This window comes from Neovison vison, chromosome 12, assembly GCF_020171115.1.
Source record: "Neovison vison isolate M4711 chromosome 12, ASM_NN_V1, whole genome shotgun sequence".
Lineage (NCBI taxonomy): Eukaryota > Metazoa > Chordata > Mammalia > Carnivora > Mustelidae > Neogale > Neogale vison.
Window position 1 is genome coordinate 64,420,620 of NC_058102.1, and position 25,110 is coordinate 64,445,729.

General features: G+C 37.3%; 1 protein-coding gene across 5 annotated transcripts in view; it reads left to right on the top strand.

Annotated features, from left to right (window-relative positions):
• The window catches only part of DENND5B (DENN domain containing 5B), a 201,861-nt gene that overhangs the window by 116,830 nt on the left and 59,921 nt on the right, over positions 1-25,110 (top strand). For all 5 annotated transcript variants that reach the window (XM_044228352.1, XM_044228353.1, XM_044228357.1 and 2 more), the window contains 4 exons: positions 6,919-7,106; positions 13,813-14,349; positions 16,695-16,926; positions 21,219-21,369. In XM_044228352.1, coding sequence (XP_044084287.1) covers positions 6,919-7,106; positions 13,813-14,349; positions 16,695-16,926; positions 21,219-21,369 — 1,108 coding nt within the window. The remainder of the gene's footprint in view (positions 1-6,918; positions 7,107-13,812; positions 14,350-16,694; positions 16,927-21,218; positions 21,370-25,110) is intronic.

Consider the following 25,110-nt stretch of genomic DNA (forward strand, 5'->3'; position numbering starts at 1 on the left):
TATACTAGACAGAGAAAAAGTATATACAAAGGCATAGAAACCTGTGAAAACATGTTAGGTTCAGTGAATTAATTATAGGCAAATGATTTGACTGTGTATAGGGTGGTAGTAAGAAATGAGGCAGGAAAGGATCAAGTCAGGAAGAACCTCATATGCCATGCTGAGGCATGTCTTAAATATGAAAATAATGTCTTTCACACATTCTTCACTTTGCATATGAAACAAAAATAATTTTCCTTAAATTTTTCAAAACATACTTAAAGAAGAAAGCTCTTTTATTTCTTGATTCAGTTAAAAAGAATTATCTTGTTTCTGCTAAAAAATTGCATTATAAAAAAGGATGTGGCATTTCAACAAGTCTTGAAGAGAACACAGAACTGGCAAGAGTAGACGTAGAATACCCAAGCAAGTGCCTGGTCCAGATCTGATCCTTAGTCGCTGGGCAAGGGGAAACAAACCTTTGAGGTACAACTGAGCTGTGGCTGGTTAGTGGGCACAGGATCTGTCAGAACACCACTGTCAGTGTGAGATCTGAGTATACAATATCCACGTTGGGGGGGCCATGAGACAGTGACCACTGGCCCAGTCACTGAGGCTGCTCCACTGGGCATATGGCTGAGGAAGTGTTACCTACCAGATGTCTTCATACAACCACACCACTGATCAACCATGCAACAGGAGTATGAACAAACAAAACACTGCCGTTGTGCACTGGAACTGAGAAGCGAAACTCCTTCTTCCCACAGTGTCTCTGCATTGCCTTCTCCTGGCAGAGCTTAGCATTGTGCTCACTGTAAAAAAAAAAATGCTTAGTTTAGTCCATTATCATAGACTAGTGCTGAGTGAATTTGGAGCTGAGGGGTGATAAATATGTAAATGGTACAGGACCAGACTGCTTATAGTCTTGAGCCTTTTACCTCTGTCTGACTTACAATTGAGAAAGAAATATTAAAGTAGCCCCTGATAGCCAGGAACTGATCTAGTTCTCAAGCTAGAGCTCACTGTTACTGCATACTGATCTGATGCTCACAACTGAGCCATGTTGTTCTATAGAATTTAAATAGTCCAACAGGAACATCCAGTTCAAGCAACATCACTGTGCACCTCACGGAATACCAGACATCATCTCTCACTGAATACAAACTGCTGCTTCACTTCCTTACCAAATACAGTTCTAAACCCATATTAATCTGCCTTCCTTGTAGATCAGATTTGTTGAGATACCCTGTCATAGAATTGCCTTGATTTGTGACAGTATCTAATGCAAAGCAAGTCTCTACTTCCTTATACCCTCCCTAAAATTACACAAACCCCGCCCACATGCTGTAATAGGTTATCTCTAAACCCTCTTATGAAGACACTCCACAGATCCCCAAGGTGTGTGTGCTCCCTGTCCATAAGGAGTAGTAAACCCACCTTGTTCAAACACAGGTGTGTTCCTGGGACTTTTGACTGAAGAGCATTGTTAGAATAAATGATTCCTATTTCTTAACCAAATGGATCTTCTCATTCCTCCTTTTCCTTAAAAACATTATTATTTTTTTAAATGTGTTTATTTTTAGGGAGAGAGAGTATGTGTGCTTGTACATACAAGTGTGAGCAGGGAAAGGGTTTGGGACTGTCAGGCAAAGGGAGAAAATCTTTCAAGTGGACTCCCTGCTGAGCGATGAGTCCATGACCCATTAGATCACCAAGAATCGGACCTTAACCAATGGAGCCACCCAGGCACCCCTTAAAAACATTATTCTTGGGGCACCTGAGTGGCTTGCAGTCAGTTAAACATCTGCCTTCAGCTCAGGTCATGATCTTAGTGTCCTGGGATTAAATCCCACATGGGTCTTCCTACTCGGCTAAGCGAGGAGTCAAGCTTCTCTGCCTCTGTCCCTGATCCATTCTCTCTCACTCAAATAAATAAATATATATATATTTTTAAATTATTCCAGGGGCATCTGCGTGGCTCAGTGGATTAAGCTTCTGCTTTCAGCTCAGGTCATGATCTCAGGGTCCTGGTATGGAGCCCCGCATCAGGCTCTCTGCTTTGTGGGGAGCCTGCTTCCCTCTCTGCCTACTTGTGATCTCTCTCTGTCAAATAAATGAATAAAATCTTTTAAAAAAAATTACTTCGTTGGCCAAGCTGCTACCATTGGCTCAGGTCATGATCTCAGCCCCCCTCAGGCTCCCTGCTCAGTGGGGAGCCTGCTTCTCCCTCTCACCACTCCACCACCCCCTTGTGTGTTCGAGGTGCACTCTCTCTCAAATAAATAGGTAAAAATCTTCAAACAAAGAAACAAACATTATTCTTAAGTAAGTTATTCATAAGCTAGAAATGTGTAAGGGATTGGAGGAAGAATATCCTTCAACATTAAATTACTTAAAACCATTTAAGCAGTTTTTTCTCCCATTTAATGTTATGTAAAAACTGTAGTTCTTTTTTTTTTTTTTTTAAGGTTTTTTATTTATTTATTTGACAGAGAGAGAGAGAGAGGCAGAGAGAGAAGCAGGCTCCCCGCCGAGCAAGGAGCCTGATGCGGGGCTCGATCCCAGGACCCGAGATCATGACCTGAGCTGAAGGCAGCGGCTCAACCCACTGAGCCACCCAGGCGCCCCAAAACTGTAGTTCTTTTTTAAAACTTTGATTTAGTGTTATACTTTTTTTCCCCTAAAGAAACTAGTTAAATTAGAAACATTGACTTTTTTAAGGAAGTGATTGTCTTAGAAAACTGATCTTTAACAATACCAAAAAACCCCCCGATAGTTTATTTTTATAACTTTTTACAACAATAAAACTCTGTAGAACCCACAATGAAACTAAAGCAACTTTTATTTATTTTTTTTAATTACATAATCTCTTTACCCAATGTGAGTCTCAAACTCACCATCCCAAGACGAAGATTTGTTATACCCTTCTGACTAAGCCAGACAAGCACCCTAATAGCAGTTTTTAAAAGTTAGCAAATAAATACCAGAACAATCAAGTTATTTTTCTATTAGCCCATCTACATAGTACATACTATACATTTTGAATATAGTCAAATTGTAAAATATGTAAATGAGGTGACTGAAGTTAATTTTTTCTTACCCTTAATTTTTCTTTTCCTTCTTCCTTTTTTCCCCCCTTTCCCTTAATTTTTCAATGAGCTCTGGTTTCCTCAGACTTCAGAGTAACATTGGGAATACATCTTCCTGGTAGAGCAACAATGTGCTTTTTTTTTTTTTAAGATTTTATTTATTTATTTGACAGAGATTATAAGTAGGCAGAGAGGCAGGCAGAGAAGGAAGAGGAAGCAGGCTCCCCACCGAGCAGAGAGCCCATGGGGCTCGATCCTAGCACACTGGGATCATGACCCGAGCTAAAGACAGAGGCGTCAACCCACTGAGCCACTCAGGTGCCCCAACAATGTGCTTTAATTCTCTGGCCACTTCCAAAAGGCTGTAGAGGTTTCCTGAGAGTCCTTTTTTCTACTCTGAACAGCCTTGGGAAACCCACATTATGTTTCACTATTAAAATCTTCACATTTTTAATATAAAGGAGAAAAAAATGTTTAAATCTGATAATTTTTTCTGGGGATCAGTAGTTCTGATCCCTACATGGTCTACTTAAACATAGTTAGAATGAGTCACTTGGTAAAAATTCTCTGTGTAATGGACAGTATCCATGGCTTAATAAATGGATATTTGAATTTTTTTTTTTTTAGATTTTATTTATTTATTTGACAGACAGAGATCACAAATAGGCAGAGAGGCAGGCAGAGAGAGAGGGGAGGAAGCAGGCTCCCTGCTGAGCATAGAGCCTAATGTGGGGCTCGATGCCAGGACCCTGAGATCATGACCTGAGTCAACAACAGAGGCTTTAACCCACTGAGCCACCCAGATGCCCCTTGAATTTTCTTTATAAGTGGGCATGCAGATAATTAACTGAATTATATGAACATCCAAGAAATACCATTTTTGAGTACACAGTTTCTTGTCTGAGTAATTACCATTTTCTCCTACTGAAAAATTAGTTCTTTAGTCTCTTATGGGTAACATCTATTGTCTATTTAAGTTGTGGCTATCCAGCAAAATTAGGTTGTCTGATCCCACTAATTCATTTATTTGTTTAAAAAGTATTTTTACAGGGTCGCCTAAGTGGCTCATTTGGTTAAGTGTCTACCTTCAGCTCAGGTCATGATCTCAGGGTCATGGGATCCAGCCCCATGTCAGGCTCCAGCTCTCACTCAGCAAGGAGCCTGCTTCCCCTCTCCCTTTGACCCTCCCCCTCGTTAGCCCCCCCCAAATAAATAAAATCTTTAAAAAATAAATTTTTTGAACATACGTTATATGTCAGATACTGGGATAAGGTGCCAAAGTTACAAAAATAAAAAAACTCCAATCCTTGGTTGAAATGGGTGACCAACAAAAGAATATCTTAAAGACGGTTCCGTGAATTTGGCCTTTTCATAGTTTATCTGCATGCCTTCTTACCCCTTATTTTTTTGTGTTTTGTTAAGACTTTTACAAGAAGAGGAGAAAATTATAACATTTGATAGCACATTAAATTTGGGCAGTAGGTGCTCTTGGATGGCTCAGTCGGTTAAGCATCCAATTCTTGATTTCAGCTTAGGTCATGATCTCAGGGTTGTGAGATCGAGCCCCCCACGTCAGGCTGCATGCTTAGTGTGGAGTCTGCTTGAGATTCTCTGTCTCCCTCTGCCCCTTCCCCTGTGCATGTGCTTGCACACTCACACTTGCTCTAAAAAAAGAAATTTGGGGTTAGGGGGATGGTCAGTAAGGGTTTTTTTTTTTTGTTTTTTTGTTTTTTTTTTTTTTAAAGATTTTATTTATTTATTTGACAGAGAGAAATCACAAGTAGATGGAGAGGCAGGCAGAGAGAGAGAGAGGGAAGCAGGCTCCCTGCTGAGCAGAGAGCCCGATGCGGGACTCGATCCCAGGACCCTGAGATCATGACCTGAGCCGAAGGCAGCGGCTTAACCCACTGAGCCACCCAGGCGCCCCTGGTCAGTAAGTTTTGATCAGCTGATCAGCACTGCAATAAACTGGGCCCTGTGCTTTATGGGCAGAACAGGATAAAATGGGTACCATTCTGTCCTTACTTAGCCCACAGTGGAGAAAAAAGCCCACAGGGCAAGTGCCATTATAGAGTCCTGTCATAGTTCAGAGCTACAGTTAGTAGGGACATTCAACAGATTCAGGGGTTTCAGGTCAGCTGTGCACCCACACCCGTGTGATGAAGACTCCCATCTCCTATGGCTCAGACATCTGCCTGTTGACTAGCAAAGTGGTAGGTAGCTGATTATCTGATCTTCTTTGACTATCCCATCTCCACTGAGTACTAGCAGTCTCAGCCCAGCTTCTCTGGACCTCAACTGGGGTGACTCATTTATTGAAACTCATTTATTGAAAAAGCCGACTTGAACCAGCGTGACCCTATTTAAATTTTTTATCTGTCCTATTGGGACGCTCAAAGTTTGCTACAGAAATATTAATGTAGGGGCACCTGGGTGGCTCAGTGGGTTAAGCCTCTGCCTTCAGCTCAGGTCATGATCCCAGGATCCTGGGATCGAGTCCCACATCGGGCTCTCTGCTCGGCAGGGAGCCTGCTTCTTCCTCTCTCTCTTTCAGCCTGCCTCTCTGCCTACTTGTGATCTCTGTCTATCAAATAAATAAATAAAATCTTTAAAAAAAAAAAAAGAAATATTAATGTGTTTTATTACAGCGTGCTAACCTAGATATTTCATGTATATGGTATATGCACAGTATTACCTTTTTTTTTTTTTTAAGATCTTATTTATTTATTTATTTACTTGTTTATTTATTTGAGGGAGAGAGAGAGAAATAGAGTATGAGCGGGAAGGAGCAGGAGAGGGAGAAGCAGACTGTCTGTGAGGAGGGAGCCCTACTCGAGGCTCAGGGTTTGATCCTGGAACTTCAGGATCATGACCTGAGTTGAAGCAGATGCATGCTTAACTGAGAGAGTTACCAGGCACCCCACAATACTACCTTTATAAAAAAAAAAATAATGAATTCTAAACACATCTGTCTTTAAAGGCTTAAATAAGGATTATAGTCAATGGACGTATAAAGCACCCCCATGGCAGAGTAGTTTAAGAGGGTCACCTCTTGTTTGTAACTGTGTGAGGTAATTTATGTTAACCAAACTTACTGTGGTAATCATTTCACAGTATATACATATATCATTGTGTCATACACCTAAAACTAATACAGTGTTATATGTCAATTATATCTCAATAAAATTGGGAGGGCACTTTAATATTATAAGCAGTTTGTAGTTTTGATTAATTCATCTGAAGAAAACACAAGCAAAAATCAACCTTTAATTTTCAGGTAACTTTCACTTTGTTTCTAGATTTTATAGTTATGTAGTTGGGGTTAAATTAGGTAGAATGATTATGAATGTATGTATCTTTGATTTCTTATACCCATAAAATGAAGGCTAAGATAAATACAATCAGGATAACCACAGGCCATAACCTTGATCATATATACAAGAAAAAAAGAGCCTCTGAATTGGGGATTATATTGATATGCATGTATACAAAAAGTCATCAGTAGCAGTATCCTAGTACATCTTCAGTGGGAGACATACCAAAAGCAATTTTATTAGTTCTTCTTTTCCTCCACATTTTAAGGGAATGTAAACTTACATACTGGTGATTTCAGAAGCAAGAATAAGATAATGTTTCCCACCTACTCAAACCCCCTTAGTACCATTCAAGTGAAACCATTGAACTCTTTAATTGTGCTGGGAAAGAATTGACCTATTTTCTGCATGATCACAAAGAAATATTTTATTTATTATAATAAGATTTTTTTCTGAAAATTAATATTTTCAAGCTTAATGCTGTGATTATGTTTTTATTTGCAATCTTCCCCTCCTTTTTTCCTTGTTCTGTACAGATTATCAACGCTTGATGACTGTGGCGGAAGGCATCACCACACTTTTGTTCCCATTTCAGTGGCAGCATGTTTATGTGCCCATCCTCCCTGCTTCTCTGCTACATTTTCTTGATGCTCCTGTCCCTTATCTGATGGGCCTTCAGTCAAAAGAAGGAACTGACCGTTCTAAACTAGAACTTCCTCAAGAGGTAAAACTTATAATGAGTGATAAAGCATTTGCTATTTGTTGATTCATGTCAAGGCCACTTTATTGTTAGACAGCATTGTCTTTGTCAAAACTGTGTCTCTGACTATCCTGAATCTTGGAAGTAGAGCCAGGGTAGAGCCTGAGCCATAGAGCACAAATCCTGACTTCTGAGGGTTACCATGACTAGTTATTAATTCAGCATGGTTCAAACAGGATAGTAGCAAATGTTCATAGCTATAAATTTGTGAAGATGGAACAAAAGTAGCATGATCTAGTTGCTTCATTATTCTAATAACATTTAATTTCTTTTCCCCATTCATGTTATAAATTCTTCTTTTAAACAATATAGCCCAGGTTTTCACATGATTAAAATCTTTAAAGTCATTGTAATAATTGAGATGAATTTGATTCTTGACTTCCATCAAAGGAAAGTAACATCTCTCAGCAAGCTGTGGATAATGAAGATATCAAATACTTCTGCATTCTTTGTTTTCAGAGCTAAAGCTAGTTACCAACTTTTTCTAAATGTCAGTTTGACTAGGTGATTGAGATAAAAATTCTAACCTCTAGCTTTAAGACCTCCTTAAGGTTACTGTGCTTTCTGTGGGTTGTATTTTCAGATGTTGTTTAAGAAGAATATAGGAATTCTTGGAAGCATTTTGAATCTTGTTTTTGGCTGTCCTTAAGGTACTCAGAATTGGAATGTAAAACCTTTGAAATGAAGTATTGGGGCGCCTGGGTGGCTTAGTCAGTTAAGCATCTGCCTTCCACTCAGGTCATAATCCCAGGTTCTGGGATCAAGCCACATGTCAGTCTCCTTGCTCAGCGGGGCGCCTGCTTCTCTCTCTCCCTCTGCCTGCTACTCCCCCTGTTTGTGCTCTCTGTCAAATAAATAAATAAAATTATTTAAAAAATAATAAATACTGATGAGAGTGGCATGGCCTATTACAAAACATTAAGTAGTTAACTACTTTATATTATTAGCTCTTTAATTAGTACCTTTCTTAATAAAATCTTTCATACTGTGCTTTGCTTTTATTTGTTCTTATTTCCCATAGAGGTTTTCATTTTAATAAGTGAATTTAAAATAACACACTAAGCCACAGCCATTATACCCAACAATGATTCCTATAATCATTCATTGCTTATTTTATTCCAGTGAATGTTTCCCTACCAAAATTGACATTTTTGTTCAGGGGAAAATAGCTTGATTCAGATAATATAAAATACATATGTAGTCTGTCTTGTTCTTTTTTTTTTTTTTTGTCTTTTTTTTTTTTTTTTGTCTTGTTCTTTTTGAGCTTATGCATGTTCTCTGCTTTTGCCTCCCCATTATATCTCTTTTCTCTGTTACCTGAACTCTCTTGCTTTCTCTTTAATCTAAGTATCTTGTTGGTTCAAAGAAGTAATCCTTTAAATTTTCAAGGAAAAAGAAATAAAATAGCTATATCTATCTTTTTTTTTTTTTTTTAAAGCTGTATATATTTTAAATGCAATTTAGTTTAAGGACTTAAATAGTGAGGTGTTTTAGATTCCTGTTGAGTATCTGGTCTATTTATGTATCAACCAAATGATATTTTTATAAGATAATATGTTTAGGTATACAAATATCCTTTCCATTTTTATATGAGTTTGTTGAGAGTTGAGAGTTTTTAAATGCCCGCTTGATATTTTTGTAATTGGGAAATCTTTTTCTCTCCATATCTGCATGTATTCTCTGACTCTAAAGATAAACTTAAAATTCTGAATGCTCTTATAGCAACGTCTGTGATTTTCTAATTTTTTACTCATTAAATCACACTCTTTAATAAATGTACATGCCCATCTATTTGAAGAGTAGAATAACAGGAAATAACCTGGGTCAGCTGTGAAAAAGCATTGCTTCTGTATGTATGTTAGTACATCATTATTTTAGAAGGAAATGCTAACAGTTGACTCTCTGAATAGATGAGCATGTACATTTATTGAAGTGTTGGTTTAATGAGTAAAAAATTAGAAAATCACAGATGTTGCTGCAAGAGCATCCAGAATTTTTAAGTTTGTTTATCTTTAGAATGCACACATACCACTTTGTGCTTGTAACATTTTACAGTGAGATGAAGTAATCTACTTCACGTAATTTTGGAGAAGAAGTAAGTATAAAAATAGCCATTTAAAAAAGTGATTTAATTATACTCACTCATAATATTCACCTCCTCTCTCCTTTCCCTGAAAACTGTAAAATAAAATAATAAGTAAAAATAGTGACAGGCAAAAAAAAAAAAAATAGTGACAGGGTTTCTTAGAATAGTTATGAAAATGATAAGTTTACAAAATGATTATTTTAAGAAGGCATGATTTTAGTTGCTAGATAACTAAGTACATAGACTTATAATTAACCACCCACTTACTTTCCCCATAGTTCTAAAATGATAGGCACAGGTAACCTTTTTTTTATATTGTTTTTTGGGGGGCTGGGGTGGGGAAAGTGATGGTAAAAGATATAGTACTGTGGATGAATTGAGGAGAACTGTACCTCACTTTCTCCCATTCTTATCTTTACAGTATATCATGGGCAAAAAATAAAAAAACTAGGGGCGCTTGAGTGGCTCAGTGGGTTAAAGCCTCTGCCATCAGCTCAGGTCATGATCCCAGAGTCCTGGGGTCAAGCCCTGCATCAGGTTGTCCGCTTAGCAGGGAGTCTGCTTCCTCCTTTCTCTCTCTCTCTCTACTTAACTTGTGATCTGTGTCTGTCAAATAAATAAATAAAACCTTTTAAAAAAAAAATCAAAAAACTAAATTAGAATGCTTTTCCACTTTCCTTTTTGTTGTATCTTACCCTGAGATTCTAGAGGACTATTTTATTTTATTTTATTTTATTTTATTGGAGAAGCATTCTTTATTTTTTAAATTATTTTATATTAACGTATAATGTATTAGTTGCCCCAGGGGTACAGGTCTGTGAATCATCAGGTTTACATGTGAATGATATTTCACATCATTCACTCTATCACATACCCTCCCCAATGTCCATAACCCAACCACCCTGGCCCTACCATCCCAACCCCCCAACAACCCTCAGTTGGTTTTGTGAGAATAAGAGTATTTTATGTCTGTGGGAATATTTTACATATTCTCTTCTGCCTTACCCTTTGCCAGTTTAACTTCAGCCTTTGAAAAACTATATCCCTTACTAAGCATGGAAAGAACTGCCCTGGCCTCACATGCCTAGATACCTTCTCCTCCTGTGTACATTTTTGGGGTACCACAAAATGACCATCTCCTTGAGCCTTACTTATTCATTCACCATACAGTTGTCTCATATACTACCAGTGTAGGAGACATTAAATAAGATAAAATTTCTGCTTTCCAAAAAAGAGAAAATAAGAGGAATGAATGAACTAAATATATATGCAGAGGAAATCAGAATGCCTTTAGGGTGGGGACATAGGAAAGCTTCATGGCAGAAGAAATGATTGAACTTCAAGTCTTTGTTGCCTTTCTATTAAGGGAATGTTTTTCTTTTCTTTTTTTTTTAAGATTTTTTTTTTTTTAAATTTATTTGACAGAGGGAGAGCACAAATGGGGGTAACAGAGGCAGAGGGAGAAGCAGGCTTCCCCACTGAGCAAGAAGCCTGATGTGGTATTCGATCTCAGGACCCTCAGCCACTTAACCATCTGAGCCACCCATGCGCCCATGTTTTCCATTTTTAACTAGAAGTGATAACTTACCATGAATGTGTGAGCAGCATCGATCAGTTAAGATACAGAAATAGTCCTAAAACAATGTAAAACTGAGAGTCAAGTTTTTTTTTGTTGTGTATATAAAATTTCTTGAGCTCTTCTGATTATTTTTTAGTTTAATGGTATTAAAATTTAAAAAGTGACTTATCCGAATGCCCAATTGTATGGACTTCTTTGTTTTAGGAAAAAAGGCTTTTTGGGTTTTCTTCATTAAGTCTTCATAACACAAGTTAACCCTGTTTTCATTTTGTGATAATAAAGGCCCCAACGGGCCCATCTATTCAGTCACGGGGAGGTATCAGAGACTCATGGGAACATTGAAGCCAGGTCAGTAGTGTGGTGCTGGAACATCCACCTTGCTCTACCCTTTCAGCTCAGCAGTAATTGTGTGAGCATAACACGCTTTAAAATTTCCCAGATGTAGGGACACCTGGGTGGCTCAGTGGGTTAATCCTCTGCCTTCTGCCCAGGTCATGGTCTCAGTGTCTTGGATCGAGCCCCACATCGGGCTCTCTGCTCAGCAGGGAGCCTGCTTCCCCCTTTCTCTCTGCCTACTTGTGATCTCTCTCTCTCTCTCTGTAAAATAAATAAAATAAAATATTTTTTTAAAAAAATTTCCCAGATGTAGTGTTTTTTCATAGAAAAGGATAGCAGGAAGGCATTAATGAAGGAGACAGTACAAAATGTAAGTGGTGGGAGGTTGGTTGGCTAACATTTAGATTAGCAAGTTGGTTAATTTTTTTCTTCCATTTTTAAAGATACTGAATCATCCATTTGAATTGTAGTGACCTACTTTCTCCCCTAAGCCTTTCAACACATCCTGCTTTCTAGAGACTAGAGATACATATATAAAGATATGGATTTAAAGAAGGCTGTAGGCAGCAGTACTGTCTTCAGAAAGATTTGACTTCATCTCTTATTTTATTTAGAGGAAACTGCTTATCTTGGAGATGAAGAAAATGGGAGAAAAAAATCTTTTAAGCCACCAGGCTGTTTGAGGGTGCTTACCTGGAACAGGTGTCAGGAAATCACCTAACTTCTTGGGCCTCAGTTTCTGCATCTGCAGAATTAAAAGAGTTGGATTCAGAAATCACTTCAGGCTTGAGAAGAAGCATTGTTGATTCTCTGTTTATAGATGGGGGGGAAATACGGAGTTTTGATTGAGCTAAATACAGAAATTTGTACTTTCTGTGCATTAGCATCTGACATAAAGAGCAGGGATCAAAAGAGAAAAATAAAAACCCAACAGTTTGCTCTCCTCTTTTCACCTTATGTTGCCACACAGGATCAAAGGGCAGTGTGAATTGTCTCCTGGCTGACCTGGGTGGCAGGGTTGTGGGAGAGAAGGGGAAACTCGAAGTGAAACTTCCTATTCTATTGGTTAACTTTTACCCTTTGCCCTGTGTCCAGCCACTAATGTAGTCAGGGTCAACTTTATGTGATGGGCTATACCTTTGGCTTCCCATCCTCCCACAGTCCATGAGCACAGTCTTCCTTTACACTGACAGCCTTTTTCTGGTTAAGAGAGTATGAACAGGAAAAGTAAAGTGTTATTTTGGAGTCTACTATAATCACACACCTGAGGGATAATGAGAATTTCATACATGTACTTGGCTCCTTGAATTGTCCATTAACTACTTAGAAAATATTTAAAAGTCCTTTTATTCTATATAAATTCACAATCTATAGTGTAAGCAAACTCAAAAAAATTTTCCTCTGATTTCTATTTTGTCTTTTTTCAACTCAAAAATATCTCCAGAATCAACTCTTAATTATTCAAGGAGTAATCATTTGTAATTGTCTAAGCACTTATCTCTATCATTCTCTGCCTCCTGCTGTTTGTCTAATAACTTCTGAAATGGTTTTGCTAAGAGGTTGAAGCTAATTTTGGATAGGGTGGAAATTTGTGGATATTCTGTGAATTGGATTTTTTGCCAGTTTCATCCCATTTGAGGGGACTACAACTGCTAAAATTTAGCAATTATTGTTAATTCTAAATTACAAATGGTGTCAGAGCAGTGGAATGGCATAGAAAGTTCTGACTGGATTCAACCAGTGCTCATTTTACCTAGTGCCTTCTATTTCTAAGTTATTACAACTCTGTACACCTTTACTCATTTAGGAATGCCAGAGAGATGTCATATATTACAGAATCATGTCCAGATGATAACACATTGCTAAGACCCAGAGAAAATTACCCATTTTTATTAATTATGGTATGGAATAATTACTCACATAGGGAAAAAATGGTGGAAAAAGAAATTTTTTTTTTTAAAGATTTTATTTATTTATTTGACAGAGAGAGATCACAAGTAGGCAGAAAGGCAGGCAGAGAGAGAGAGAGAAGGAAGCAGGCTCCCTGCTGAGCAGAGAGCCCGATGCGGGACTCGATCCCAGGACCCTGAGATCATGACCTGAGCCGAAGGCAGCGGCTTAACCCACCAAGCCACCCAGGCGCCCAAGAAATTTATTTTTAAAGAATAAAAATTCTTAGCCTTCAGAAAGCTAACATAAAAGGCATTGTAAGGTCTTAAAAGTTTTTGTCATAAAAAAATAATTGTGATTATGTGTGGTGGTGGATGTTAACTAGACTTACTGTGGTGATCATTTCATAATATATATTGAATCACATACCTGAAGCAAAATGTTATATATCAGTTATATCTCAATTTAAAAAAAGGTAACATGTAATCTATGATTTTGTTTCTCATAGTTGGCAAGAATATTTTAGGATATAAAAATGTTATTTTAGGGTGCCTGGGTGGCTCAGTGGGTTAAGCCGCTGCCTTCAGCTCAGGTCATGATCTCAGGGTCCTGGGATCGAGTCCCGCATCGGGCTCCCTGCTCAGCAGGGAGCCTGCTTCCTCCTCTCTCTCTTTCTGCCTGCATCTCTGCCTACTTGTGATCTCTCTCTGTCAAATAAATAAATAAAATGTTTTTTTAAAAATGTTATTTTAAAACCTTTGTATTACTTTTTCTTTCAGGCTAATTTGTGTTTTGTGGATATTGACAACCATTTTATTGAACTGCCTGAAGAATTTCCACAGTTCCCCAATAAGATGGATTTTATCCAGGAACTCTCTGAAGTGCTTCTTCAATTTGGGATCCCTCCTGAGGGTAGCCTCCATTGCAGTGAGAGTGCCACAAAACTGAAGAATCTGGTTCTGAAGGACTTGGTTAATGACAAGAAGAATGGTAATGTCTCCACTAACAACATCAGCATGTATGAGTTACTGAAGGGCAATGAAACCATAGCCCGCCTCCAAGCTCTGGCCAAGCGGACCGGTGTGACTGTGGAAAAAATGGACCTCTCTGCCACACTGAGTGAAAAAGAAAAGGATTTAAAACTGCAGTGTGAAGAGGCAGAACTAAGGGACTACCAGCTCAATGTGCAACTCCGTGAGGTCTTTGCTAACCGCTTTACACAGATGTTTGCAGATTATGAAGCGTTTGTGATTCAGACTGCCCAGGACATGGAATCCTGGCTGACCAACCGAGAACAAATGCAGAACTTTGACAAAGTAAAAAAAAAAACCACTTCCTTTCCCTTTTTATGGCTCTTGGTGGGCTGTCTTACTGGTTTTGTTAATTTTTTTAACCACAGATTTTTTCCTCTCTCCCTTCCCCTTAAAAACTTATTCTTATATTTTGTCTTCATCCTATGATGACATCTCAACTTGTCCAGTTTAGTTTCAGAAGACAGTTTTACCTCATCTTAGGATCAAAAGAGAGAAAAAGTGAATGAATTAGATTTTATGACTTTAAGATTCTGTTCCAAAGTTTGTGGGAAAGGGAGACAGAAAATGACACTGGCTTCCCATTGTCCTGCTGAAGTTGAAGCTTCTTTCTAAGGTTTACTATAGAGTCTTTTGGCAGATTCTCTGATCATATCCACCAGTTTTTTGGCTTGTTTTTGTTTTTGTTTTCCAGACAAAAGACTTAGAGGAGTGCATTAACTCTTCAGGTCAGGGTGTATTGCAGTCCTTTCCTCTGTGAGTGACAGGGCATTATCATACTGCTATTAAAATGCCTTACGGGTTTTTGCTGGATGGTAGCTTTGTATCATGAAAGACCTCAGAGGGGCTAATGTATTCTAAGAGGCTGATCTACAATTATGGAGTCTCTGACAAGTAAATATTCATAAACTTTTTTTGTAAAGGTGGGTAAAGATTTTTTTTGTAAAGATTATTTTCTGATTGCATCAGACATTTTTTGAGTTGAAGTTTCTATATTCAAAGGAAGTTCTGATGCATTTTATATTTGAGAAAACTTCTTTAATTAAGAAGCCTTCACTTCTCCAAATGTATTCCCGCTTCTAGGTTTTCCTTTCTTATTAAGCTTAACCATTTTTTTTTCCTACCTTACTCAAAACTAATCTGTGTGTACTCATGATTTATCCTTGGGGCAATTCAAATTCTTATCTAAATTGAGCGCTGGTACTCTCTTCCTTCTTAATCTTTATGTAGCTTCAGACTATAAATGGAATTCTTTTTATATAACCACTAGAGAAATGAAAATTTCATGTGGATTCCAGAAGGCTTGTAATCATTTCATTTTTCACTAGGAAAATGTACAGGACTATCATACTAGTCCTCCAAGCCAAGTCTTTGCTGACTGAAGTGTTGTAGTCCATGAGGGTCTGAATATCAAAAGTCAGATATTTGGCCCATTTAAGGGGAGGGTGGAAGGTGTTTGCTCTAGAAAAAGTAAAATTGGTATTTATCTATAAAATACCTTTTGAAGAGGCGAATTGATTTTTAGAGACTACTGTGAACCTTTAGCTGGCTATTTGGATTTATGTAAATACATCTGAATTGTGGAGACACTTAGATTAAATAAGTGAGTTTCTATAAGGAACTTTTTTAAAGGCTTCCTACGTTTTAGAATGAAAAATACATATGCTAGCCCAGTGAGTATTAAGGAGACTAATCTTGTGTCAGAACTTACCCTTACGTCTTTCGCCTTCTAGTTTCTGCCACACTGCACCTACTCAAAAGAGTGAAGAACAGAATCAACCCACCAGCTAAAATAGTAATTTACTTCCAAATTTCAGCTAATATCAGACTGTGACTAGAATTCCTATAACGCGTGGACCTGAAGAACCACAGAAAAACAAACACTTTGAATTAGGAACTGATCACTGTTTACTGAACCATTCCATGCACCCGGCAGCTGGTAAAAGGAACATGCAGCTGGTTGTACATGTTTTCCAAAGGCTCAGCTTGCTTTGGATGGTTTTTCAGGCAATACCTTTTTTTTAGTTGTTAAGGCCCAAACTCTTTAATCAGCACAGGTCTGGAAGGAGTTTGATCTTGAATTAGCACTTATCCATCAGTCTCAAACTGTGTTGGGGACCTAGAAAAACATCTAATTGACAAAGATTTCACTCATAAGCATAAATTCCATGATTTTTGTAAGGTTCTTGCTTATTTATCTCAGTTGTATCCATTGATCACATCAGTGCCTTATGACTCAAAGGTATACTGCATAGGCTAGGAATAGTGAGCAGAAAAAAAATCACAGCTCACTGGGAAAGGGGTCAAAAATTCCTGGTAAGTGAAGAGGATGATTGACGATATTGTAGAAACTGATCCGCCATCTTTCATTAGTGATACCCTCTTTTCTACCTAATGATCACGAGTACCAGAATGTAAATCAATTTTGAAAGGATCAAGCTAAAGGCCTAAGCAACCTAAATTCCATGAATTTAGAAGAAAGGATTTTTTTGAGATTTTTAAATATCTAGCATCAGTTTTGCATGTTACATAATTTTTTAAAAAAAGACATCACCAGCAAATTTTCAGATTTATCACAAAATACTAAGATAGTCACTTTGCACTAATAATTTCTAATTATCTCATTACAGGCTTCCTTTCTCTCTGACCAGCCTGAGCCTTACCTGCCATTTCTTTCACGCTTCATTGAAACACAGATGTTTGCCACCTTTATTGATAATAAAATTATGTCTCAGTGGGAAGAGAAGGATTCTTTGCTTCGGGTCTTTGACTCTCGGATTGAGAAGATGAGACTGTATAATGTAAGGGCGCCCACCTTGAGGACATCTATTTATCAGAAATGCAGCACTTTAAAAGAAGCAGGTACATTTGTCATGCCTTTTAAAATTAAAATCCATGATTGTTTCTTTTTACACATTATTAGCCTTATAAACCAAAAGTTAATTTTCAGTTTTAGACTTCATGGCTAATCCTTTATACTGTATCAGGTGCTTTCTGTAGTTGTGTTTCCGTGAGTGAATATCCATTCCATTCTTATGTGACGTTCCTCTGATCTTAGAAAAAACAGGGGTGCCTAGATGGCTTAGATAGGCATCCAACTCTTGATTTCAGCTAGGTCATGATCTTAGGTTCTTGAGATTGAACCTCGTTGTCTGGCTCCATGCTGGGCATGGAGATTCTTTCTCTCTCCCTCTGCTCTTTATACTCCAAAGAAGAAAGAAAGAAGGGGGGGAGAAGCAGTAACAAATTGAATGGAATATAACCATAAGGTTTCTGTGAATTTTGTCTTATTCTCTTTTATTGCGTTAATTGAAAAAATAAAAATTTTTCTTGCTGCTTATGTTGCCTTTTTACTTCTCACTTCTTTTCTCTTCATTAAAGGAAAGATAAGTATTAATTTAAAGTAATAAATCTGAGATGTTGCCTAATTTACTTGACAGTATATTTGCTTTTTAGTGGTGCCATTAATTTTTAATAGTTTCACTTACTGAAATTAAATCTCTAGATTCTTGTACTCAAATTAGAGTTTTTCCAACTCTGACGTAGTTTTTCCCTTAGAGGATCATGAGTCTTGACCAGTCTTGTCTGGCAGTAATTTATATAGTTCATTAAACAAATAATCATATTAATAGCCAGTATTTACCAAGTACTTACTATGTGCCAAACATCGGATCACATGTTTTACATGTATTTTGCATTTTATCTTAACAATGGGGGAGAATAGGCACATTTACTTCCTGTCTTATTTGTGTCCTCATTTTACAGTTGAGAAAGCTGAGAGGTTAGGTAACATGCTTATGATTGCATAGCTAGTGATTGATGGAGCATGATTTGAACTTAGATTTGACCAATTCTAGCACCTAGAGCCTTAATACCACATTAAACATTAAATTAAATGTATTTAGTAAAGAAACATTTGAAGTAGGATGCCTGGGTGGCTCAGTCGGTTAAGTGTCTGCCTTCAGCTCAGATCATAATGCCAGGGTCCTGGATCGAGGCCCACATTGGGCTCCTTGCTCAGCAGGGAGCCTGCTTCTCCCTCTGCCTGTCGCTCCCCCTGCTTGTGCTCTAACAAGTAATTTAATAAATAAGATCTTTTTTAAAAAATGTGAAGTGTACCAATCCACCCAATTTTATATGTTTATACCTTGTTACTAACACTTTCTTTGCCAGAAAAAACCATCACCTGAGTGCCACTCCTCTTTTTTTTTTTTTCATTTTTTTCACCTTTCTAATACAGAAGCTATTTGAGCAAGTTTTCCTCTGGAGGAAAAAAGAGGCAGGAAAGAATTTATTGCTCTGTTTCCATGCTTGCCTTTCTCACTTTATTTAAATAGATCAGTCACAGGAGTGGTGATGCTGTAGTTATAACATATTCAAGGAAAGAAATATGTAAATGATGTCTTTATATAGTCTTAAAAGGTCCCTTTGATAACTCACTGAAACATCATACTGTTGTATTCCCACATACGAGGGTAGATCTTGGAGCCCCTTCAGGAAGTGGCAGTTACCTCTGTGTTTCTGGAAGTGAGAAAGTGGAATGAATGAAATTGTCTATGCCTATTCAGAGAATAGTATGACTTTCAGTGCTTTAATAGCCGTGTGAATAAGATAATGCTTTGTTAAGAAAATTTCATTCCTCCCTTCCTGACAATTTTTTTAATGGAGCTAAGCACTGATTCCTTTATTTGTGTGCTTCCTGAAAATCTTTTCAGTTAAAATAGATTTTCTGTCAGCCTCTCAAAAAGTTTGACATTCCCACTGTCATCACAGAAATTATATAATACTCTTGAAAATATACCATTATAGATTTAACATATGAAAATGAGATTAAGCTAAAGCTTAGTCTCCCAGGAACCTAATTTATCAAAGACTTTTTTTTTTTTTAAGTAAAAGGCAACTGGCTGTAACTGTGTCTATTCCCCATAAATGGTGCAGTTATTTCTTTCATTAGGTAAAATTATCCTCTTCCCACCCACCCCCCACAACAAAAACTATAGAGATTGGCATTTTGTTGTTTTGTATAGATTTTTATTGTTTTTTGTCCTTTGTTATCTTGCTTTTATTTTTGTTTTGCCTCTAACTAAAAGGAATTTTGATTTGCAGGTGAACTCTTTAGGCAGAGGCTATCTACTGTTGATACTGTGGCACCAGAACCTCATGATTTCTGTGCAGAAAGACAAGTTGATAGTAATGCAGAGTTTTTCTTTTTTTCTTACCAATCACATAAAATGAGTATTGGCACAAACCCTTGAAAATCTAACAGGCCCATGACCTCTCAAAGCAGGCATTTAATAATTTCTGAATGTTCAGTATTCACTGGTGGTATAATTACTGAAAAGTAACATTGCATTATGCTCCCTATGGCAATCTTTAGTAAAAACCCCAGAGTAACTTATTTTGAATCATGCTTTTTGTTTTTAAAAAGCTTCCTGACTAAAGAAGAATAATTCAATATCAGATGGATTTCTCTGTCATTTTAAATCCAGCAGAAAAAACTGAAGCTACTTTTTTCCCCCCTTTCATAAAAACAGAAGCATTCATTGGCAGAAATGGAATTTTGTAGTATTTCATGGAACATAAAATTGGCAGGGACTTCAGACGATTCCGTGCCATGAATCTAAGCTTTATTTTGCCTGAATCATCTGTTAATTAAGTGTTTTATAAATATTAGGAAGCATGGAGATTATAGATAGTGTTGTGGAAAGCCAGAGGGCATCATTGAAAATTAAATACCATTTTACATTAAAACATGGCTTTCTTTCACCCAATATAGACCATATGGACTATGTTTTAAGAGAAGTTGCAAGTTATACATTAAAAATAAAATGAAATTGAAGAAGTTTTTGAATAAATTCATGTGAATTATAAAGGAAAAAGTAGGGAAGTTTGAAGTAGGTATCTAATATTGTGAAGTTTAAGCCATAGAGGGTAATAGTGGCATCTGCAAAAACATCCCTTAATGCTGTCATCAAGCACAAAGAACTGGCTTAGGTGAAGCATGAATCTCACAGAAGATGGTATTAAGCATGTTCATTTGACAGGTGTGGAATATGTCATGGACGGACCCCTCTCCACTCAAAAAGAAAGTTTTTAAGACTATGTATAGGGAATAACCAGCAGCACTCAATCTGCTGATACTGAAGTGGGCAAAATAAACTGGTTCCATGAAATACTTATAAAAATACCTCTTTACTTCTTTTAAATCCCAAGATTAGCAGTTCCCAGAGTGTGTTCTGTTTATGACACCACAACAATTACTGCTTGTTCTCTCCTTTTAGTAATCTGAAGGCAAAGGATTAAAAACCTAGTCTTGCTTCATAAATATATTTTCTCTTGAAAACTCAATTCATAAAACCATTTAAGATCAGATTTTCTACTACAGAAATAGTTTGCTCTTTCTTGGGTCTTTGAGATATCCTCTTAACTTTAAATGGTTTAAAATAGAAATGTAATAAGTAGTTCTTATCTTTTAACTTCAGCCTAATTTATTCTTCAGAAGTCAGTTTCTTATCCTCTGGACATTTTCTAAATGCCTGCTTATTTTACAGTTCTCTGCATTACCCCTCTTGATCTAATAAACACTCCTAAATGACTCCTACTAATGAGAATGTGACTGTTGCTAAAAATGAAGTAATAAACTTTACACCATTGCTTGTGTTTACAAATGGAGAACTATGGATATTTAATGGGTCTTTGTACAAAGAAGTAAAGTAATATAAGGCTACTGTGCTTGGTTTCCTTCCCTGTCTTCCAGTTCAAGGCCAACATTTTGTTTGCCATCATTTTCTTAAATGTACTTAGAACCATATTTTCATTAAGAAAATATTTTTCTTAAATATTTACCATTGAAATATTGATGTATTAAAATACTGAATATCCCACTGAAAGGAAACTTGTTTCAGTCTATAGATTTTTAACCCTGCTGCCCAGCTTTTGACAGAGGCAGCACATGCCATGAAAACTCGTCATCTAATAGTCACTTAAAATTAGTCTTTTTATACTTAACATTACACTGATTTCTCAAGAGCTTTTATAAAAATCTATTTTAGAATGTCAGAATGAATGAATTCCTTGGTGCATGACTGGAGGAAGCATTGTTTTAAGGTTTAGCCAGTGAAATGCCTCTAATTTGTTATAAATTTAATTTATAGCCCAATCAATTGAGCAGCGACTAATGAAAATGGATCACACTGCAATCCACCCACATCTGCTTGATATGAAAATTGGTCAAGGCAAATATGAGCAAGGGTTCTTTCCAAAGTTACAGTCTGATGTCTTGGCAACAGGACCAACTAATAACAAGTAAGCAAGCACTTTCTTCACTTGAGCAATGGGTGAAGGGATAAGTGAAGGGTGCAGTGCTGTGCAGCTCTAATGGGGCATTTTAATCATTAAATATCTTATCAGTCTGATCACTTTCTTCAAAGGCCAAATCAGTTCATTTGGAATATGAGTATTTGACTTTTAATTCCATCATGTAAAAAATCCAAAGACTAGAGATTTTTTTCCTTTTTAATGTAATGTACACTTGGGGTTGTTTCACTTTAAATGACTATTTAAATATAATGCTAATATTGTCTAATAGAATTTTAAAAATTATATTTTCACTGCCTGTATTAGTTTCCGAGAACTGCTATACAAAGTACTACAAATTTGGTGGCTTTTAAAACAACAGAAATTTGGGGCGCCTGGGTGGCTCAGTGGGTTAAAGCCTCTGCCTTCGACTTAGGTCATGATCCCAGGATCCTGGGGTCAAGCCCTGCATCAGGCTCTCTGCTCAGCAAGGAGCCTGCTTCCTCCTCTCTCTCTGCCTGCCTCTCTGCCTACTTGCGATCTCTGTCAAATAAATAAATAAAATCTTTTTTAAAAAATCAAATTTATTCTTTCACAATTCTGGAAGCTGGAAGTCCAAAATTGAGATGTTGGCCGGGCCATTCTCCCTCCAAGACCTCTAAAGGAGGAGCCTTACTTGCTTCTTCAACTTGTGCTGGCCTCGGGATTCCTTGACTTCTAGTAGTGCTAATTCCAGTCTCTGTCTCTGTCTTCATATCCCTCCATATCTGAGACCAAATTTCCTTTTTCTTACGATGACACCAGTCCTACTGGCTTAGGGCCCACCCTAGTGACCTTATCTTAACTTGATTACATGTGCAAAGACCCTGTTAACAAATAAGGTAACATTCATAGGTATTGAGTTTAAAAGACTTCAACATATCATGGAGGGGAGAGTGTGTGAGGGAAGGACACATTTCAACCCGTAACACCACTTTTGTACTTTTTAAGTATCAAGTTCAAAAATTACAAAACAGGGCGCCTGGGTGGCTCAGTGGGTTAAGCCGCTGCCTTCGGCTCAGGTCATGATCTCAGGGTCCTGGGATCGAGTCCCGCATCGGGCTCTCTGCTCAGCAGGGAGCCTGCTTCCTCCTCTCTCCCTCTGCCTGCCTCTCTGCCTACTTGTGATCTCTCTCTGTCAAATAAATAAAATCTTTAAAAAAAATTATAAAAAAATTACAAAACAATTAAAAATGAAGATAAATCCTATCATTCTTTATGGTAAATGATTCCATTCAGAAAATATCTGAATATGATTAGAATTTAAAAGAATCCTAAAAAAAAAAAAAAGTTCTTTGGGTTTAAGGGAATTCTTGATTTTGAGTGAATACAGTGTTTTATTAATGAGGAATAAAAGAGGATTTTACAAGAAAGGATACGAAGGTATTAAGGGGAAATACAGTTAAGTTGCAAAGAAAGAGCTTAAAATTGGAAATCAATAATTGTGGAATTTAGTTCATGCTTAACCGCTAACCAGGAACCTTGGACAGGTTGGAATCATTTGCCCCTTTCTCACCTGAAAATATTCTTTTAATATTCTACAATACCTATCATCTTACAAAAGTGGCTCAGAGATGGAAAGGAAAAAGCCAGGCTATGGCAAAGAAGCCTGAGGTAAAAGACTGGGTACACAAGATGAAAGTGGCATTGAGGTACCTGAATTTTCAGAAAGTAACTAGAGAATCAGTGAGGGGAATAAAAAGGAGGTAGAATGATGTCTTGACCTAAGAGGCCCATATTAAATAAGTAATGGAAAGGTTCTCGAAAGATGGCTTAAAAGCATGATGTTTCTATTTTCTAGATGAACTGCTAAACTTGCAAATTTTTGGTACTTGCCTCCTTATTTCCTAAGGTGTTTGTCAGGTGTTTTCCTGTTAGTCAGGGAAAAGGAAAACATAGTAAGTTATCTATATAATAAGTGACGGTAAGAGTTGGTTTAATTTGATAAACACTGTTCTGAGGTAGGTAGTGTGGTATTTGGAGTTTCTTGGGGGTACATGTATGTGTGGCAGTATTTGTGTATTCTTGTGTTTGTACTGCTAATACCCTATTTTTAATAACCTGAAGGGAATGAACCCCTTACCATTTTCCAGCTGAAGGTGATCCTTTAAATGTTTCTTAAATGTGTTAGAATAATTGATTCGTTTAGTTCCAAATGTGAGAAAGCTGTTGTGATACCAAACACATCAAAAGGGAGTAAGTGGTGTGTATGGATTAAGGAAAACAGTTACAGTACCATTTACATTGCTGCTGCTTTTCCTTTCAGAGTCTAATATTTATCATCATAAATATATACCCCTTAACAGATGTCAGTCAGAAAACTTAGAAATTGGGGCACCTGGGTGGCTCAGTCATTAAGCATCTGCCTTCCGCTTACTTAGGTCATGATCTCAGCATTGTGGGATCAGAGCCCTGCATCCGGCTCCCTGCTCAGCAGGAGGCCTGCTTCTCCCTCTCCCAACCCCCCTGCTTCTGTTCCTTCTCTCGCTGTCTCTCTCTCTGTGTCAAATACATATTATTTAAAAAAAAAAAAAACCACTTAGAAATTTTCATCAGTGCATCAAAGTAATTATTCTTCTTTCCTTTTTTCTGCTTCCAAATATACATTTTCTGCCAATGGGGGCTTTTCCACGCCAACAGAAGGGTGGTTATAGAGTTGATCTGCTGATAATAATAACTAATATTAAGCTGGTTCTATACTGGCTTCTCTGCTGACTGCTCTGAGTATATTAGCTCCTTGTACAAACCTGTCCCTATATATAAAACCTATATTGTTTTACCCATTTTATAAATGAAATTCAGAGAGATTCAGCAACTTGCTCCAAGATCACTAAAATAGCTAGGAAGTGTTAAAACTAAGATTTGAACCTAATACTGCTGATTCGGAGGCTCAAGCTCTTTTAAGTGTTAAACCATGTATACATACCGTCTGGCCCAGTTACTTCAAAATGGGTGACAGATGCCTTTTGTTACTTTTGGAGTTGGAAACTGTTTGGTAGCCCCCAAGAAATTTTGAATGACCTAAAATATTGAACATAAATGTGTACTATGGGAAAGAAAGGTAAGTACCAAAAATTTTGTAATACATAGTTCCACAAGTGATCTGAAAGAAATATACATTTAAGTCACCTTTCAAGAACCATAATATGACTTACTCATTTTGGGCCATTTAGGTCAAAAGGCATAATTCTAATTCTTTTTTATTGCCTTCATTGATCTCTTAAGTGCTTTCTGAAAATTCAGGGCTCAATGCCACTTCCGTTCTGTGTATTCAATGTAACAAGATCTTCCCCAATGAGAGAGCCCTCACATACCTCACTTTCTGCCTTAAACTGGACTCTCTTAAAAGGGTGGTCCCCAAGAAGATAGAACAATTCTCTGAAAAGCAAGAGATTTGTAGGCAACATCTTCCCCAGTGAAGAACTACATGAAGCAGTAGTTGAGGTCAAATAGCCTAACCCTGAAGACAGTGGCATTATTATGTGTTGGTAGGAGTCTGAGCCTGGGTTACTGGCAAAGGTAGCAGTGGAACGCAGGTCTCCATACTCCAGGTACCGTGTTCATGATTTCTCATTCATAAAGCCCAGAGGTCTGGAAAATTTTCAGTCAGTATCCATTTACATATTTGGAAAAGGAGTGCTATAAATTACATCAATGGAGCTTACGACTCTCGAAGAGATGTTGAACATTATGGGTTCAAACTTTCCAGGT